This window comes from Triturus cristatus, chromosome 3_1 (assembly GCF_964204655.1).
Source record: "Triturus cristatus chromosome 3_1, aTriCri1.1, whole genome shotgun sequence".
Classification (NCBI taxonomy): Eukaryota; Metazoa; Chordata; class Amphibia; order Caudata; family Salamandridae; genus Triturus; species Triturus cristatus.
The window spans coordinates 457,287,801-457,305,749 of NC_140583.1; the positions used below are offsets into that span (position 1 = coordinate 457,287,801).

Here is a 17,949-nt window from a genome sequence, read left to right on the forward strand (position 1 = left end):
TCGCCTATGTAGTTATGTTTCCCAGCTGTTGTTAAACTAATAGCAATTTCTACTCGTTTGCAGTGTGAATTAAATGGTAGCTTTTTTTTCAAAAATATTAGTCTTTTAGCACTATAAACAATCGATGTTACTTTTCCCAGATGTCTTGATAATTATTTATCGACCACAGAAGGATGAGGGGCTGGATTGATATTTCCGGGTTTTGAGCTTGTGACAAACGGCTCCCTAGGGTGTCAGCATCCCGGGTTTAACTCACTGCTGCAGTATGCAGGCTGTTGGTTATAAGTTTCGTCTTGTTTCAATGTTCTTGCGATTTAGCCTCTGCCTTCGGCGGCATCAATTTATGGGTGGTACTCCTCACGCCTCTGCTTACGCCGATTGTGGGGCTTATTTGGCTGAGAATTTTTGTGTGCTTTTTGCAAACGAGAGATGCCTCGTACATCTTGACTTGTGAAGAGAATGGGTTAAGGCCTTGTTCACCAGCTTTGGGTTTGTCTTGGGGCACCAGCATACACTGCTTTGTAAAATCAAGGACTGCAAATGTAATAACTAAATGTATTTTGCTTTTATACATCAATGGAAATCAGGCCGTAGTGTCCTTGCCGTTCTGTCCTTGCATTCTTTAGTTCTACTGCATTGCCCAGAAGCTAAGAGGCAGTTGCCCATTTTGTGGGAAAGAAGCCCTGGGTAGGCTTAGCATCGCATGCCTATTCATAGATTTAAGGGTAATAACAGCTGAATAATTATGATGGCCATTTTAGCTGGATGGCATTTGGTCCCACGGTTATACATGCGAGGCAGTAGTCCGAATCTAATCTAAGTGGATATACGCCAGAAACAGTGGTGCAAAATTTAAAGTGTTTCGAATCGGATATGGAGTGCTGCTTTTGTTTCCTTATAACCCAACAGGTTTCAAGCAACAAATGTCGATAAACCCCCAGAAGATGACCATAACTCGGTTTGTGACATGTCTGGCGAGTGGTGGAGAAGGGCTTGTTTGAACCTGGCGTCTGAGTACTGACGCTCACAAGCAGTGTAGAAGCTCTACTTCCTTTTACGGAGGAAGAACACTGAGGATTATCCTACCACCCTAGTGAAACCTATTTTCGCAACATACAATTAAAATCCCTGAAATGGAACCTGGAGCAATTACTAGCTAACAGGATCTTGGATGCATACACAATACTGCCGTAAGCGCGGCCATCGTCGCAGCTTCTTTAGGTCGAGCATTCGAGACCTCTTGTATATACTTTAGTATATACTTATATGTGCATGTACTATTGTGGACTGTGGAGATTAGCCCTAGGACTTGTCTGCTTCCGCTTCAGGACTTTTTTTTCTGTTCAATTGCCTCTATTTATCTTTCTTGATAGAAAACAACCAGTAGAGGTCAGTAAAATACCAGAATAGCTTTCTGCTTGTTAAACTGCCTCTATTTCACTGTCTTGATAAACAAGCATTGGCATAGCCAATAGGTCTCGCCTTTTGGACCTTATAAGTGTTTAGCCATGCAACAGTTGATGTTGTTGTACCAAGGATATTGTGCTGCATAACTAAATACTTATAAGGTCCCAAAAGCGAGACCTATTGGCTATGCCAATGCTTGTTTTCTTTCCTGCTTGCTTTTCTATTGACGCTGCGTTCCTTTCTCGTTATCTGCCGAGTTGCAGATAGAAGAGGCCCATAAAGAACCCCAACCCTACTGTAGCTGCTAAAGCAGGGGTTCACGTCACCCCTGGTTACTACTATATGTTACGAGTACAAGATATGGTATTACTGTATGTTATGGCACTGCTTCAGATGCGCTGCCCGTGAACGTTTCCTGCAGATAAAATGCAAAGATATGTGTGCAACCTGCAGGCTGACAGCTGAACTCCAACAAGGTAGCTCTGTGGGTGAACTGCCCTGTTCTAGAGGTTGGTGTGTCGCCTGCTGTTCCCAAGTTCCAGTGTCAGGCAGGCAGACCAATTAGCTTCTGCACCTGCCCCAGAGCACTGTATGTAACATGTATGTGAAAGGCTTGAATGACAGTAGGATAGCAAACTTAAACAATAGAGGTGGGCAGGCCGCTGAAAGCTCGATCCAGGCTCAACCCAGAACCTTGGCTTTGGCTGAGCTCGAGGTTCTCTTAAAACCTCAAGCCCAAAAAGAAGCAGAGCTGTCATGAGAGGAGATGTGGCCTGGTGGCTACAGCTGCTGAGCATAAAACATGGTGACCGAATTTGGGATCCCAGTCTCGGCTTAGCATCCTGAAGAAAGTTGTATTACAGCTGGTCTCTGTTGCGGAGTGCAGACTTGCACTATGTAATACTGCCAAAATTAAAATGGGATTTCTGCTTGTCACCCATGCTGTAATCCCATGCTTCAAAAATCAAGGACAGAGCATTAACCTTTTATATCAGAAGAGATCTCCACCTGGTGGCTGATGTGCATATTATGAAATTGGAAAATCTGGGCTCAATCTCGGCTTCCCTGCTTGACCAACTTGTCTGATCCCAATCATCCCAGGGTACTTTATTTAACAGAACCTCCTTTTTTGTTCATTTTTATACATATGGCACCTTCATAAACGTGAGTTCAGGATGTGCGCTGTACAAAAACCTCCATTGCGTTTGATTTAACCGCCTGTAAAGTCTATCAATCTGTAACAGGAATCTTGGCCGCATATAGGTTACACATGACACCTGACTTTCCTTCGAGGTCACTGTTGGCCTTGTCATCAGGAAGTGGCAGAAATGCTTCTCAGTGCATCTTTAAAAATGCACTTTTAATAATACTTCTCAAAGCAGAGATCGAGTCGGATGCACTAAGAACAAACACTGCGTGTTAAAGAAACACACGCACGTTTCAATGAGACTTTACCATATCTTTTACATGATATTAGTGCCATGGTTTACACGCCAAATAGTTCCGATGCTCTGCTCGTGTGCAGGCTCTTGGAGCCAGAGCCGACCCTTGGGTCGGCTCGGCCTCAGCTCTCCTAGTTAGTTTGTTGGCTTGCCCCCTCTAGTAAATAATGCACCCCATGCCGAGACCTTGTGTGACCTGCAGGACACACGTTTGAATGTCAGTAACATATCTCATTCGGTTAATGCACCTGTTGAACGAACATGTATTACCTGAACGCTACACACGTGTGTGATAATGAATCCCTGCAACACAGCCCAGCAGCTTTACTCCGCTATTAGACAGATGTGTGTGCAGCAACAAAGCATACATTCATTGTCACTACGGTAGCACAGTGGGTTCATAAACTCACTCCTTCAGCATGTACCCCTGGTGCAATTATCACTTGTCTCTAGCTCCTTCCACAAACCGAGAGGCCTCCAGGCACTTTAAATAATAGGTGTTGTTTTCACTGATCCCTCGACTCTCCTATCCCTGTTTTTAAGGTGGACAGGGAGGCTGGAGGCCACAGGAACTTTCGACCTAGTCATCCACCTGTGTCCATGGTCACTGCCTGGGACGAGCTGCTGGGTGAAGAGAGGTGGAAAATCGTTGCTTAAACCTGCTCCACCGACTTTAGGAAAACAAGTTAGGCAGGGGCGGTGTGAGCCGGGCAGCTTGCCGCCGATGATGAGGCCATAATCTCAAAAGAAGAAGTTGGTGTGTTTTTCTCTGTTTTATTGCAGGCCTTGGCTGCTGGTCCGTTTTGTTGCCTAATTGCTGATTAAAGGCCCTAGAAACAATATTAGATCTGTCCAGGGCCCGCTCTGGGCGGCCGCTATTGGCAAAGAGTTAAACGGGCGGAAAATCGGGCTTGTGGCGAGTTCAGCACCCCTCTCCGTCCCTGCCTGGAAACTCTGATCCAAGACGGGGGACTTTTATTAAAAGAAGTGCCATGGTGCTGAGATAAGAGGGAGCGGGGGAGGGAGGGAGGGCAGCTGGGCTTTATGGTGCAGGCTGGAGGCGGCCACGCAATCGCATCAGAACTTTAATTAACAAGCGCGCGTGACAGCATGGGGAGGGGAGAGAGGAGGGGGCCTGCGCCGGATTTCCTTGCGGGAGCGAGAAGCAAGGCGCAATAATTGCTAACATATGGTGCCACTGCTCGCTCCCGCAAGGGAATCGCCAAACGTGCACGCGTTGCCATTCAATGCAATGCAATGCGTGCAAGTTTTTGGGAGCAAAACTGAATCGATTTCAAAAGGTCTTTTCCTATGCAGCGCATGCACGCTGCGTAGGCAAGAACTAAAAACAACCATAAAGGTCAGTAAAATACCAGAATTGCTTTCTGCTTAGGGACTTTCTTTTTTTTAAATTTTCTGGCAACTGCCTCCATTTAACTTTCTTGATAGAAAACGACCAGCAGTGGTCAGTAAAATACCAGAATCACTTTAGTATTATCTATATTCCAGTCCATAGAAATTGTCTTCCACGAGCACCCATATACAATAATATATTTTTCAAATCTTGTATTTTCAGTAATATGACCACTGAAGGCCCTGATTTTGTATTAAAAATAGAGCTTTGGACTATACCAGCTTTGGACTATACCATTTCCTGCTGAAAGACAATATTTCTCTGCATGTGTTCCCATTCCTGGCGTGTCACGCACTTTGGTGCTTCCTTTCCTCCATGTTAAAGAACAGTAGATGTTTCAGCACCCAGGCTAACGTGCTGCATAGCTAAATACATATAAGGTCCCAAAGGCGCGACTGATTGCATTGCAAATGCTTGTTCTTCTCTTTAGCCACCCTTCAACAAGTGAACTTAGCTTGGACCGAGCACGTTTTTTGGGGGTCTTATCGGAATCAGTGTAACAGGGCCAAAGTGACAGGCTATAGATTACTAACAATGACTTTATAACAGTGGGTCAGAATCATAAAGGAAACATTACATTTGTTTCCGTATTGGGTATACTTATTTTTTGGAGCAAATGTACGAATTTCTTGGCATTAACAATGATTTCTGGGTGTACTTTACAGAGCAGAAGTACTTATGTGCAAACATTAACACATTCTGAAATGAGAGAGATGTGTATTTTCAATTGGGTGTGTGTAATCTGCAACTTTATTAGCACTAGCAATTTTTAAACACTCTTTGGCAGTGCTTTTTCCCTCTTCGACCATAAAAGATGATTTCCTTCTACCTTTAGCAAGACTAATCTCCAACCATTTCAGGTTCGGAAACCAGCTGTTAGTGAATACTCCCAAACATGAGTTTGTGGGTGTTCACTGTTTCAGGAGGCCCTGTCCTGGAACGCCAATAATATGCCTGTTGTGGTCAATTTCACTCATGTAAAATTACTCCTGGTGGTGTCATTTCATCTAGTAAATCAAATTGTGAGTGTAAACTCCTGTTTTAGAATTTTAAAGGTGAATTTGTATTTGTAAATGATTGCTTTTTACACACCTGAGTATCGCTTAGTGGAACACCCGGATTTGTGGATTTGGGTGCTGTAACCTCAACTGTAAACTGTAGAGTACGTTGTGCTGATTGTCTATAGACTGCGGGGAAAGCGTTCACATCGTGACTAGGGAATGTCTACATAAAATACTGTGATCATTAGAAAAACGTCAAATGGAAAAAATAAGCATGTGCAGAAAGAATAACACAAAAGAAACATTAGAAGACAAAAATGACATAGGACATGTTCACACTTTTCTAGTTTGGACTGCGTTTGAGCCTTGCAAAAATTAGTTTTAGGGCAGTGGCCATGAGGTGAAAAATAAGCAAAGGTTGTGAGTGGCCATGTGGTGAGAGAATGATAGGCTATTGTGAATCGACTGTGCACAATTTGTGTTATTTTGCTTCGCAGAGTAAAATACTGGGTATAGGAAAGTATGGCTTTTGATAATAACAAGCAGAAAGGGAGATCTACGAGTTCCATATTTATTAACGAAGCTCTATCTATTATATGTTCATATGTGAAACCACTTAACAACCCTAGCCCCAGTCAAGGTCATCGCCCTTTCAATATTTCTGTGTGAGGCTCTCATTATCATGACGGATTTGTGCAGCAAAATTGATGGGTTCCAAATAAAAACAAGTAATCATAGTTTATGCTTTATCTTGTTAAAAAAAAAAAAAGCAATCGTTGATGGTTTTTAGTTGGTTATCAGAATTTATAGATGTTGATACTTTTGAGAGTTAGTACTGCTGCTTTGAGGGTACTAGTATTTGCTGCCTATTGTCCTTGTTTTTTATGGCCATATATTTCCTTATTACCTATTTCTTCAACACTGCTTTAGTTGCTGCTGATTCGTTTGCCTCCTCTGTGCACTTGGAGTGATGTGGGTAATACATATATACTTATTTTAGCTGTTTTACAGTTAGAAAAACTCACATCTTTATATGTGCATCGTAGTATCTCGTAAATCATCATTACACATTGCTTTAAATATTACTCTACAAGTTAAAATACATATTCCACAACCAACATTCACTCCAAACATACTATCTCTCATACCTTTTTTCAATTTAACATCCTTAATCATTAATATCTAAGAAGACAACAATACAGATAGGTCTTATGTGTACCAATCAATGATGATTTTATATCTCAATCAATTATATATTAAATGACACAATGTATTCTTTGTGCTTTTAGTGTGTAGTATATTGATTTCAAGTACAACTTAGGGTAGTCAATATGTGTGGCTTGTATTTTTTGTCCCTTGTTTTTCTCTACGCAAGTTTCAGCAACCAATCGCCTTTGTCAGGAAAGCCACTTCAAAACCATATCATGTAGGTAACCTGCAATCACATTTAACATTCTGCTGAGCCAAAAATCAAATAAAATATAAACATACATGATTAGCTAACTCACACTCAGGTCAGAACCTCCACTAGTATCGTTGTGTTTTTTGCAAAAAATCCTTATGTGATTGACTTTCACTGACAGTGCTACAACCCATACCAAACGATTGGGAATAATTAAGTCTCAATTTACTTAATTCAATATAGATCTTGAATGATCATATAGAGGTGGCCATCATTGCATCCATAAGTGTAAGTCTGCTTTTTCTCAGCCGGTATGTCACCCATGAAGTGGTATTAAATCTATATAATATTTACTAATGCTAACTTTGGAGATCCTCAAATCACAATTGTTTAAACAGCTGTGAGATGTCAAACCCCACCTTTTGCCATGGAAATTCTGGCCACTCCACAGATACTAAGGTAGCAGGATCGACCTTCAGCGTCTTTCACTACTAGCGCAATCAGAGCATTCCCTAACTACTCTATCTACAAATCTATGCAAACCTGGCCACCAGAACACAGATCTAACTAGTCTCTGAATAAAGGACATATCCAGATGCCCCTCATGAGCCACAGCCAAAATACGATCCCAAAGGGATATTGGAAGCATGCATTACCTTGCCTGATAATAAGATATGCCTCCATTTCCAAATCCCCTGAGACTTTCCGAAAAGGAAACAGACCTGCAGGAATCTCTCCCTTAAAAGGCCATCCATCTCTAATATAGTCTGTCACTTCAACTAGCGAATTATCATCCTCCATGATATCTCTCAACATCCTTTCGGTAATAGTTCCAAATCTACCAGACACCACTTCCTCGATGCTGGCTACAACCTCTCCATCTCCCCTCCCCTTCCACATGTTACAAGTCAAACTGGAGAGACAATCCGCAGTTACAGTACTTCTTACTTGCACATACTCTACTTGGAAATTATACTCCTGCATGCAGGACATTAACAGAGATATGCGTGAAGTCGCTCTCTGACCACCACCCCGGAACAAAATGGCTACAAGCGGTTTATGGTTCATTCTCAAAACTAAACAAGCCACTCAAACATAATTTTGTAAATACTCCACTGCCCACACACAAGCAAGTAACTCTCTTTTAATGACTGCCTAGCGTCTCTATTTCATTAAGAATGCAAGAAGCAAATGCTACATTCCACTCCTCCACAACCGGCACGTTGAGATAGCACTCCCCCCAAACCATACAAACTGGCATCTACTGTTATAATGCAGTTCTTATTAATACAAAAAGGTTTTATGGTGGGAACCGTCACCATTTCAGCCTCGATGCTTTCGAAAGCCTGGTGCTGTCTTCCCCCCACGCAAACTCAACATTCTTTCTTGTTAACTCCCTCAAAGGTTCAATCTTGGAAGCAAAGTTTTTATGAACTTACTGTAATATCCACAAAGGATAGAAGTTTATTTCTTGAATCTGGAGCCGGGGCCTTTAAAATCGCATCAACCAGAGATTTTTAGGGTACAACTCCTTCCCTTGACAATGTGTGCCCCAAATAGTCTACAGAATCTCAGTATAAATTACATTTGTTCTTTTTTAGAGTCCACCCATGTTCTCTCAAAACACACACTTTCCTCAGATGGTTAGACTATTCAGCCCTATCACAAGAACATATAACTATGTTGTCCTGAAAACATTTGACAAAACTCTCCATTCCCTTTGAGGATATGGCACAACGACCTGTGGAACACGGGCACAGCTGATGTGAGACCAAATGGCATCCTCCTAAATTGAAACAAACCCTGTGGAGTGATGAATGCTGTCATGTGACGAAATTCCACTGCCAGTTCAATCTGGTAATATGCAGATCGAAGATCAAGTGTGGAAAATATAGTGGCACCACCAAGCATACTTACAACCTCATTATTTTTGGTAAAGGGTGAAAATCCCCCACTATATTAGCAGTGAGGCCTATAGGATCACTGCACAATCTCAGAGATGTGTCGCCTTTTGTGCCAAAACAATGGGAACCTACTCAGAAGATTCTACTTCTTCTGTGACCCCCTCCTTCCAACATCAATTTCAGAACACCCCCTCCGCCCCCCCAGTTCATCTCTCACATTGACAGGAACATTACTTAGCTTTTGTTTAACCAGTTGCTCACCTTGTTTAAGTTTGATCAAATGAATAAAACCCTTGAGTTTCCCTAAATTCTCAGCAAAAACGTCTGGAAATTCAAACTCAATTTCCACTCCACCATTTTGTCTTTAAATACTTAAAACAGGTTCTTTGCTACGAGGGTTGAGTATTATTCCTAGCTTCCATTGGTCCTTCCAACCTAGCACATTAAACACCCTTCTGTGCCACGCACAATTTGATAAATGCTGTCATCGCTCTGAAGGAAAGGTCAGAAGCTACATACCCATAAGATCTATTATGGAACCATTAAAACCTTGTGTTATTACATCTGAGACACACAAATCACTTAGGGTTCATGTTTCATCATATTTCTTGTGGACATAATTTTCAGTGATAATTGACGATGGTGACCTCGAGTCAGCCATAAGCTCTAGATTTTTCTCTAAAAACTGAACAGTACATTTTGGGATTTCTTAACTTCACCCTCTTCAGCAAAGTGTTCATCAACAGGCAATACAATCCCTGTCTCCTTTGTGGATACATTGTCTTGGTCACACACACATCTCACACATGAAACTTCATTAGTTCTCATAGGAACAGTCTTCCCACTGGTAACTACCACCTTCTTATCATCCTTGCCTACTCGAGCAAAATTACCTATCCTACCACATTTAATGCATTCTTTACCAATAGCAGGACATTGTGGAAGTGGTGCTACAGTTAAAACTACCACATCTCTAGCTCATTATATTTTTGTCAGTTTACTTCCCTGGTTGGCAATACCTGTGGGAAGAACTTACTACACATACTTCGTCTATACTCCACTCATTTTTAGCTCCAATCTCTTCAACAGTTTTCACCTAGCTCTCAGACTACTCAAATACTTTGTCAGTTGCAATAGTATCATGCAAATTAGGATTACCTAACACCCAGAATTGTTCCTGAGTCGTTTTACTTCTAACATTCACTATAATTTGATCCCCGGTCATTTTATCTCAGATAACCCCGAAATTGCAGGTGATGGCAAGCGCCCCAAGAGCAGTCAAATCATCAAAGGATTCTGTTTCACTCTGTACACGAGTATAACCGTTATATCTATTAAGAACAATACTTGTGGTAGGCTTAAACCTATATTCCATATGGGATTATTCTTGGACTGTCTGCAAAATTCTAAAAACTGCTTGACCTTCTGAACCTAGACAATGTAGCAATATATTTCTTTTCCTCCCATTTCCAATTCTATCCCCATCAGTTGCCTTCATATATGTTAAAAATTCCTCCTTCTATCTAGACCAAGGAATAGACAGATCAGCTTGTAAACATTTAGCCGGAGGTTCGAACTACATAGTTGCACTTTTATGATGCTTCAACTAATTGCTAACGATAACATAGAATTAGAGCATAATCTAAAGCAATAGGAAAGAACTAATACCACAGTGAATAATAGAGTTTTATTTGAGAGAAATAGAGAATATGCAAATCAAACCTGTCAATGACCATTTCTCCAGTAGTGTGTATCAATGATATAGTTGCAGTAACAATAACTGACGAATTTCCCAGCGGTGCACATCGGTGTGGACTAAGGCGTGCACTTAAATTCCAATCAGCCGTGCACATTGGTGTGAGCTAAGGTTTGTACTTCAATCTCACTCAGACGTGCACATCAGCGTGAAACCAGATGTGCACTTAAATTTCAGTCAGCCCTGCACATCAGCGTGAAGTCAGCTATGCAGTCACCTGTGCGCAAAGTGACTGAGGTGAGAGGTGAGGAGCAGGTTGATCGCCGCAAGAGATACTCGGCGTAACAGTAGCTGTAAGCACTCACTCATACATTATGAAGCCCAATATAAAATGGCGGACAGATGTATAGAGAGTCATCATTCAATCACACAATGCACTAGTACGCAAGCCATGTGCATCGGCATGATGACGATACAATTTGAGTATGTTGGCTCTAGAATCAGCCATCCTCCAGAGTTGCGTTGTTTCTGTGATAGAGGGAGGCTCACAAGCTGTTGCGGATTTTGTTACATTGGTTCTTGGAGAGGGTGGCTGTGACAGTGCGGAGTGCACGAGAAAGCCGCAGTCGTTTAGAAGATTTGAAAGATCCAGTAAGATGCCTCGAAATTTGAAGATGGTTAACAAGGGTGAAGATTAAAAAAATTCACAGTGTGTGCATATAATGGTCCTCTGTAAGTACACAAAGGATCCTCTTGGCAATCCAATTGTATAAAAAAATTAAAACAGGTAAAATCATTAATTCAATGTTTTTTGTTTTTTTTTAAATACCAAATGAAGTGGTACTGCTCCTGTGTCAAAATAAGTGGCAGTACCTGAAGTAACTCGTCGTCAGTGTAAAATTCCCAAAAATAAATGCAGAGTCCAGATGAGTTGAAGGAAGTTTAATCTTCTATGGCACAGTACCTTACAGCAGCCATCAGACAAGTCATCTGGCAGAGTTCTCTGTTCTGTTTAGAACCCAACCCTTCAGCTGGCATGTGCCAGAATCAAAGATCAACAAAATCTTAAAGGGAAAGGGACAAAGGATAAATATATACAGAAGATACAACAATATTATTTACTAATGCTAAAATTGGAGATCCTCAAATCCCAAAGGTTTGAAATAAGGTAGAATGGAACTTCATTCAGAGGATGTGTCGGAGTTGCACCGACACTGCAGGGTAAGAAAACCTAGATAAGAAAAAAATCCATCCAGGCAATATGGTCTATGAATAGGCACGGAGACGCTTAATGACAAAAAAGTACATTCCTTAGACACGTGGTATAAAATGTGTGTATGCTGAAGAATATGTGAGGTGAATACTCTATGATGAACAGCTCACAGGTGCTGGAAAATGTAAGTGTACAAACATTTGTCCCAAAAATGCATACCTAAAGGAACACACCAGTTTCTAAACATTTTAAAAGTGACGCAGATGACACTGTATGTCATTTCAAAAGTAGCAAGGCGGGACATCCGGTTGTGAGACCGCGCTATCATCACAATTGCAGTGTCCATATTTAAATGGGTATAACAATCTTTATGATCTCTCAAATGCAAGTAACATATATTGTAGGGTCCCTAAAATACAATAAAATCAATGTAGTGGACAGTGTACCACAAGGTAGCTAGAATAAAAGCAATGCAGCTGCATTGCGCAAACAATGTATATCCAGACTTTCATATTAAATAGATAATACCTGTTGTGCAGGGGATGTATCAAATCTGTCAAGATTGTAGTAATACATAATTACAAATCTTTGTAAAACGTATGACTAGCAGCCTGATCCAGGATGGAATCAGTGGAATGAAGAGCGGAATAAGTCACACCATGACCCTGTATGGCTCTGAGTTTCAGTGGAAGTTTCTAGAGAACGTCACGTGGAAGATGTATAATGTTTGTACACTGGACCCTGGGAACAAAGAGGGCATGATGGTAAACAGACACAGGTATGCATTATACACTCAGATGCAACCATGGGGGATAGTTAACTATTATATTTAATAGCATTCTCCAACAGAATCTCCATATTGAGTCCTCGTGTATGTGTGAAAATCCCAAAAATCGCTCTCCTTTTCCGTATTGCAATTGGATCTCCTCCTGTCTTTAAGCCAGTTTATTCTAAAATCAGACGTCTAATCTCCTCTAGTTGATGAATTTTGTTCATAGTGTCGAACAAACGATGCATTGATTCTAGCTGTCCTGATTGCTGAGCTGTGCTCTGTGATGAAAGGACGTCCTGTTTCACCCATATAAATCAAATTACATCGGCAAAGGAGTTTCAGTCTTACAGTTCATGAAAGTCTTTAAGTGCACTGTGTATTAATTCAAAGTGAAATTGTCCATTTCAATGTCCTTGTTGCAAGCTTTGCAAGATGTGCAGTTAAAATGTCCAGTATTAGGTGTGCTACCATCAATGGTTGTCTGCAGAAACTGTACTGATGTCTGTTAGTCTGACCTCATTATATTGTCTTTGAGATTTGTATTCCATCTGTGAGCAAACATGGGTTTAGGGATCCTGTCATTCGAGTCTACATCACTGTTTGGTATATGCCAATTTGAGTTGACAGTTTGGCGAACTTTCTCGTTGATGACTGAGTGTCTAGTCACACATACCAATTGAAGTTCACCGAAATTATGTATGAATTCATAATTAAAAAAGTTAGGTTGCCGGGGTTTTTCTTTAAAATATACAAAGAAGCAAACACCAGTAAAGTGGAAGTTAGTAAAGTTTCAGTAAATGACCAGTAAGAGGATTGAGTAATAGTAGTTTTTTTAGCATGAATGGGTTGACAGCAGTAATTGTAGTGGGTATTGTGTGTTCAAAAAATTAATTGTGTACTGGGAGCAAATGATGTGCTGCACATTATAGGGCAGAGGGCTAAAAAATAAAGAGATCTAGGGTCAAAACACAAAAGTGCAGAGGAAATGTGAATGTACACCAAACCAAACATGGACCTATGGAGATGGTATATAGAAACATTCCAAACAGTTTAGAGAGGGCAAAGTTGAAGGCTGAAGTAAAAATATAGTCAACTGAGATTTTTAAAAGAAGCCAAGTTGAGAAATTTAAAAAAGATTGAGAAGAGGGATGGAACCCTTTATCCAGTACAGCAGTAGAACAACAAAAACATGAGACAGTAGAGTAAAATGTGAATTCCGGTGGTAGTAAAAGGTAAATATTTGATTTTGCAAATTCTGTATATTTCAAAAAGGTAGATGGAGGTTTTGACGAATGAACTAGACTGTACTATTTGGAAGATGACAGCAAATAGCAGGGTCTGTAAAAGACTACATAAACAAAGCTGAGAAACCCAGTTGTGCTGGAATAGAAGGGAAGGTGATTATCCAGGTTCTCTCTGCAAATAGATGGTTAGAAATGTCATGAAAAGGTTGAAAAACGAAATATATGTATTTGTGAGTGACCAGCATGAATTGTGATCACAACTGCAAAACTGTTAAGTTAAGGGAGTGGTGCAGATTGAATAGAGGACTTTAGGGTTGCTTCTTGTTTATCAAAGACTGAAAGAGTAGGGAATGAGAGGACTAACCTGACAAGAATCTAGAACGAGAGACATTGTGTTTCAGGTAAACCACCTATTTGCTAGACCATCCCTAACCATTCAAAATTTGCACTCCATCTCATTGCCATTCTGCTTGCTGTCCTAAACTTCCCTGTAAGTGGCATCCTTTCCATCACAAGTGCAAGACTTCAGCTGTGATGCTTTATCCATGGTCTCTGTCCCTTTGGCTATGAACTACCCATTGTGTTCAGTACTGGTTCGCACTAGTTTAGCGCAAACTTACATACATAGAATAATTAGATGGGTATGTTGTGAACTGATCAAGTAAAGAGTTTTCTTGCAATATAGCAGCATTAACTATGTTGGAAAACGTGGAAATATATTGAAGAATTAAGAGAATACATAAGTGCCAGGTAAAGGTGAAACTGTTAGTGGCAGAACAAGTGTGATCTCTTAGTAGTGTGTCAGGGAAAACCAGACTGAATGACAAAGGGGTAAATGTATTTTACAATTAGTACTTGATGGTGCATAAGATGTTTACAGAGGGTAGTATTGAAATAAATCTGATTGAGTATAGCTGTTGAATAGGGAAGGATCACAAGAATGTTTTCTAAGTGTTAGAGTAATGGTATGTTTAGAAGAGGAAACATAGCCTATTAGAAAGAAAGCAATTTAAAGAATGCTAGAATGTAAGGAAGACAGAAATAGATTTTATGATGCAGGAAGAGCATCCACTAATCCAGCCATGGTAATGGCATTTTCTAGAGTACAGGGGAAATGGAGTTAAGTGACTAATGACAATTCTGTAGATACAGAAGTAATCCAAAGGGTATCAGTTGCAAGAGAAGAAGAATCTTATGAACAGGAGGAATCTGGCAGTATTCAAGTGTCTTTATTAAAGTCTGGAGTAAGAGAAAGGGACCAAAGAGATCAAATAGAAGAGGATTGGTTTAGAAGCTTACTAAGACCATAGAAGGAAAGTTGAGCTAGATTTCCTAGAAGGGTAATCAAGATTTTATGTATTTATCAGATTATTTCGCCAACTGAAGAGGGAGATCACAGGTTGAATGTTGAGAAGGGATTGGCTTAAATAACTCCACCCTTTACAGGAAAAAGGTCTAGTCTTCTAGAGTTAATTTGAGGACCGAGTTGTAGTGATTTGTGAGAAAGTTTAATAGATTTTGAGGAGTGCAAAGAGACCAGACACTGAGGCATGGAAGAGAGATGTGTTTAAAGGTTGGAAAAGGCCATTGAGCGAATCAGCAAAAGGATAACAGAAGTTTTAGAATTTGGGTCATAAAACATTGACTTAGATAGCAGGGAGCCCCTGTGGTTGGGGCAAAGTAGAAGGTTAAATAGGATAAGTAGCAGTGGGTTAAGCGGAGTGAGTAAAGAAGAACTGGAAATGATTTGGGAATAGGACGAGCTTTGACTATTTGAAGGAACATAAGTGGAGCAGGAAATAAGAAAAGGTGAGGCAGATTCATGGGAAGGGATAAGCACCTGATGCTTGTAAAACAGCTAAATTGTGGTGTCCACCAGGAAAGCTGCAGGTGGAGAGCCTTGGGATGGTCAAGGTAACAGGTGTTGTAATTACCAGCTACCCAAATGTGCACTGCAGCGCTGATCAGCTGATTTTCTTCTGCTTGTACCACATCCAATATGTACTTCCGAGTGAATGTGGAATTTGACAGAGGTGAGTATTTGAAAGAAGGATCAACTACATTCTTAGTCACAGCTATTACAAGCATCAGCAGTGGAGCAAAAGAGACCTGCACTGACCCCCACCCCCCACAACTAGTAGTCAGTAAGGAGGGGTATCGTGTGCCACAACAGACAGCACTCCTGGTGCAAAGACGTGCTATTATTGACACTGTGAAAATCAATGGCGTAGATAGCATACAACTCAAGTCTGGAGTGTTGCATACAATCTTAGTCACTTTAACCTGGTCAGGGCATATATGTTGAAACAAAGGTGGTATTCTTAACACTATGATGCAGTCACAGTGCCTTTCTATGCTCATCTTGTGAATTAGAAAGATACTAGGTAATAAAATCAGTTTCCAGCATTTGTCTCAAAAGACCAAGCCTCGCTTCTGAGTCCGAAAATGGGTTAAGAACTAATAGAAAGGAAGCTATCATGGTCTCCAGAAAAGGTTTTTCTTGTGCAAGCATTTGCCCACACGCAGTGAGATATTACTTTAAATATGTTTAATAAATATGTATCCATATGATTATTGCATTCACGTTATTAACATGAAATAGAGTTGTGCCTGTTGAGCATTTGATTATACTGCAATGCTTTGTTAACGAATTTTCTTTTGTGTTTTGAACAGGCAGTTCACAAAGACGGCACTCTTCAATGGCCAGGATACATTCCATGACTATTGAAGCACCTATAACCAAGGTTCACAAAGCTTCTTATTTAATTAGTCTTCAAATTCGTTCTTTTAAGAGTATATGTTATTTATTATATACCTGAGAAGTTTGTTGTAATAACTAAGTAACTGTTCACTTTATCTGAGGCTCACCTCTGTGTGCATTCTTTCATAAACAGAACATTCGTTAACTTTATATCTGTGCAGTTAGATGTTAGTAACTTAAGCCTGTTGTTACTGCACATTCACAGCAACTTTTATTGTTTATGGTTGAATTTTTGTTTTCCACTTTGATAACCAAAGAGAGAAATGTAGAGTGGAAGTGACCTCACATACTGAATAACCAAACTTACCTCTTTGGCGTCATGCGAGAGAATCGTTGCAGAATGCACTCGTTAGTTTAATACAGTTTTATTTGAAGCCTTGTGATAAATTAATAAGATTGCACTGACCTGGCATTATATAGTAATCCATTACTTCATCATTTTCATAATATGTAGTTTATCCTCTTTCTGCTTCTTATGCTGTATTAAATATCACTATTACTGATTATATGCCTCTAACTTTAAATAAGGACGTTACGTCCCCTCCTGGTCTGCTTTTTCAAGGACTAAACTAAACAAATGAGGTTATCCTTCTCTTGATATTTTATAACCCTAGCTCGATAATGGACTTTAATAGATTTTGTCACTTTCCATTGTATTTTGCCTCGTTAATCAGTGTTGTTTTTGCGTAGTAGTTTTAGCACCACAAAGACAAAACGTGTTGTTATTTCTGTAGTGAGCCAGGTTTGGGGACTCTGTGTACAAGATGTGTCACATTTTGCAACTTCAGTCAAATTCTACATCATGCTGCTTTGCCTTTAGGCAAAAGCCACGCGCGGCAATACTGCTGAATGCTGAGTGACTTTGCCTCCCTTTCATTGACGATTTTTAATTTTCTTAATTAAATGGCCATCTTTGAATGGTTCCTTTCCTTAATGAATGCTGCTTTGGCATAGAATGTCCTGTAAGGAAAGTGAAACAGTTGCAATCGAAGTATCAGACATTCTAAATGTTCACTATTAGCATAAGTGGCAGTAAGTTCTAATGATATTAGAATATTATTTCCAATATAATAAGGTCTTTTAGCATTTTGTTACAATTGGATTTTATTAAGATATTTGTGGTGCTGTTGGAGAATGCTGAGTCAGGGTAAAAAATAAGTATTCTAAGAAATATCTATTGTCTTGCTTTGCAGTGAGCAGGGCCATAGTTTGAGATACCCGTCTGCATGCAACCAATCACGTAGATCCAAACTTTTTGGCTTAGAGGTAGTAAAGTATGGAGACCATGAATTGTTTAAGCAATGGCAAAGCTGCTGTTTTAAGGAAAGACTAGGGTAACTGGGAACCTGGCACTCATCCGTCTCGTGCTTTGACAGAATTTGCAAATAATGCACAAAGGGCATGATTTAAAGTTTATCGACCCTGACAAATTACAATTCCACTGGTACGTTTTCTATCTGGTGCGATAAATAACACCTATTAGTACTTTATGGGGAATAACATTCAGGTTTTTATATTTAACGCACCAAAAGCTGCATGATGCTGTAAATGCCATATATTTTCCACTGTTAAATCTTGGCAGATTTGACCTGCAGAAATTTAATGAAGGTTGAGTTATGTGACACATCTGATAAATATCAAATGTGTTAAATACCTTAAAACTTTTAATTCTGACCAATGTGTAAACAGGGGT

The 17,949-nt window shown here is 40.1% G+C and overlaps 1 protein-coding gene across 6 annotated transcripts in view; it reads left to right on the forward strand.

Moving 5' to 3' along the window:
* PDE8A (phosphodiesterase 8A) overlaps nucleotides 1-17,949 on the forward strand; it is a 2,267,087-nt gene that overhangs the window by 1,786,798 nt on the left and 462,340 nt on the right. For all 6 annotated transcript variants that reach the window (XM_085644266.1, XM_085644269.1, XM_085644268.1 and 3 more), the window contains one exon: nucleotides 16,169-16,239. In XM_085644266.1, coding sequence (XP_085500392.1) covers nucleotides 16,169-16,239 — 71 coding nt within the window. The remainder of the gene's footprint in view (nucleotides 1-16,168; nucleotides 16,240-17,949) is intronic.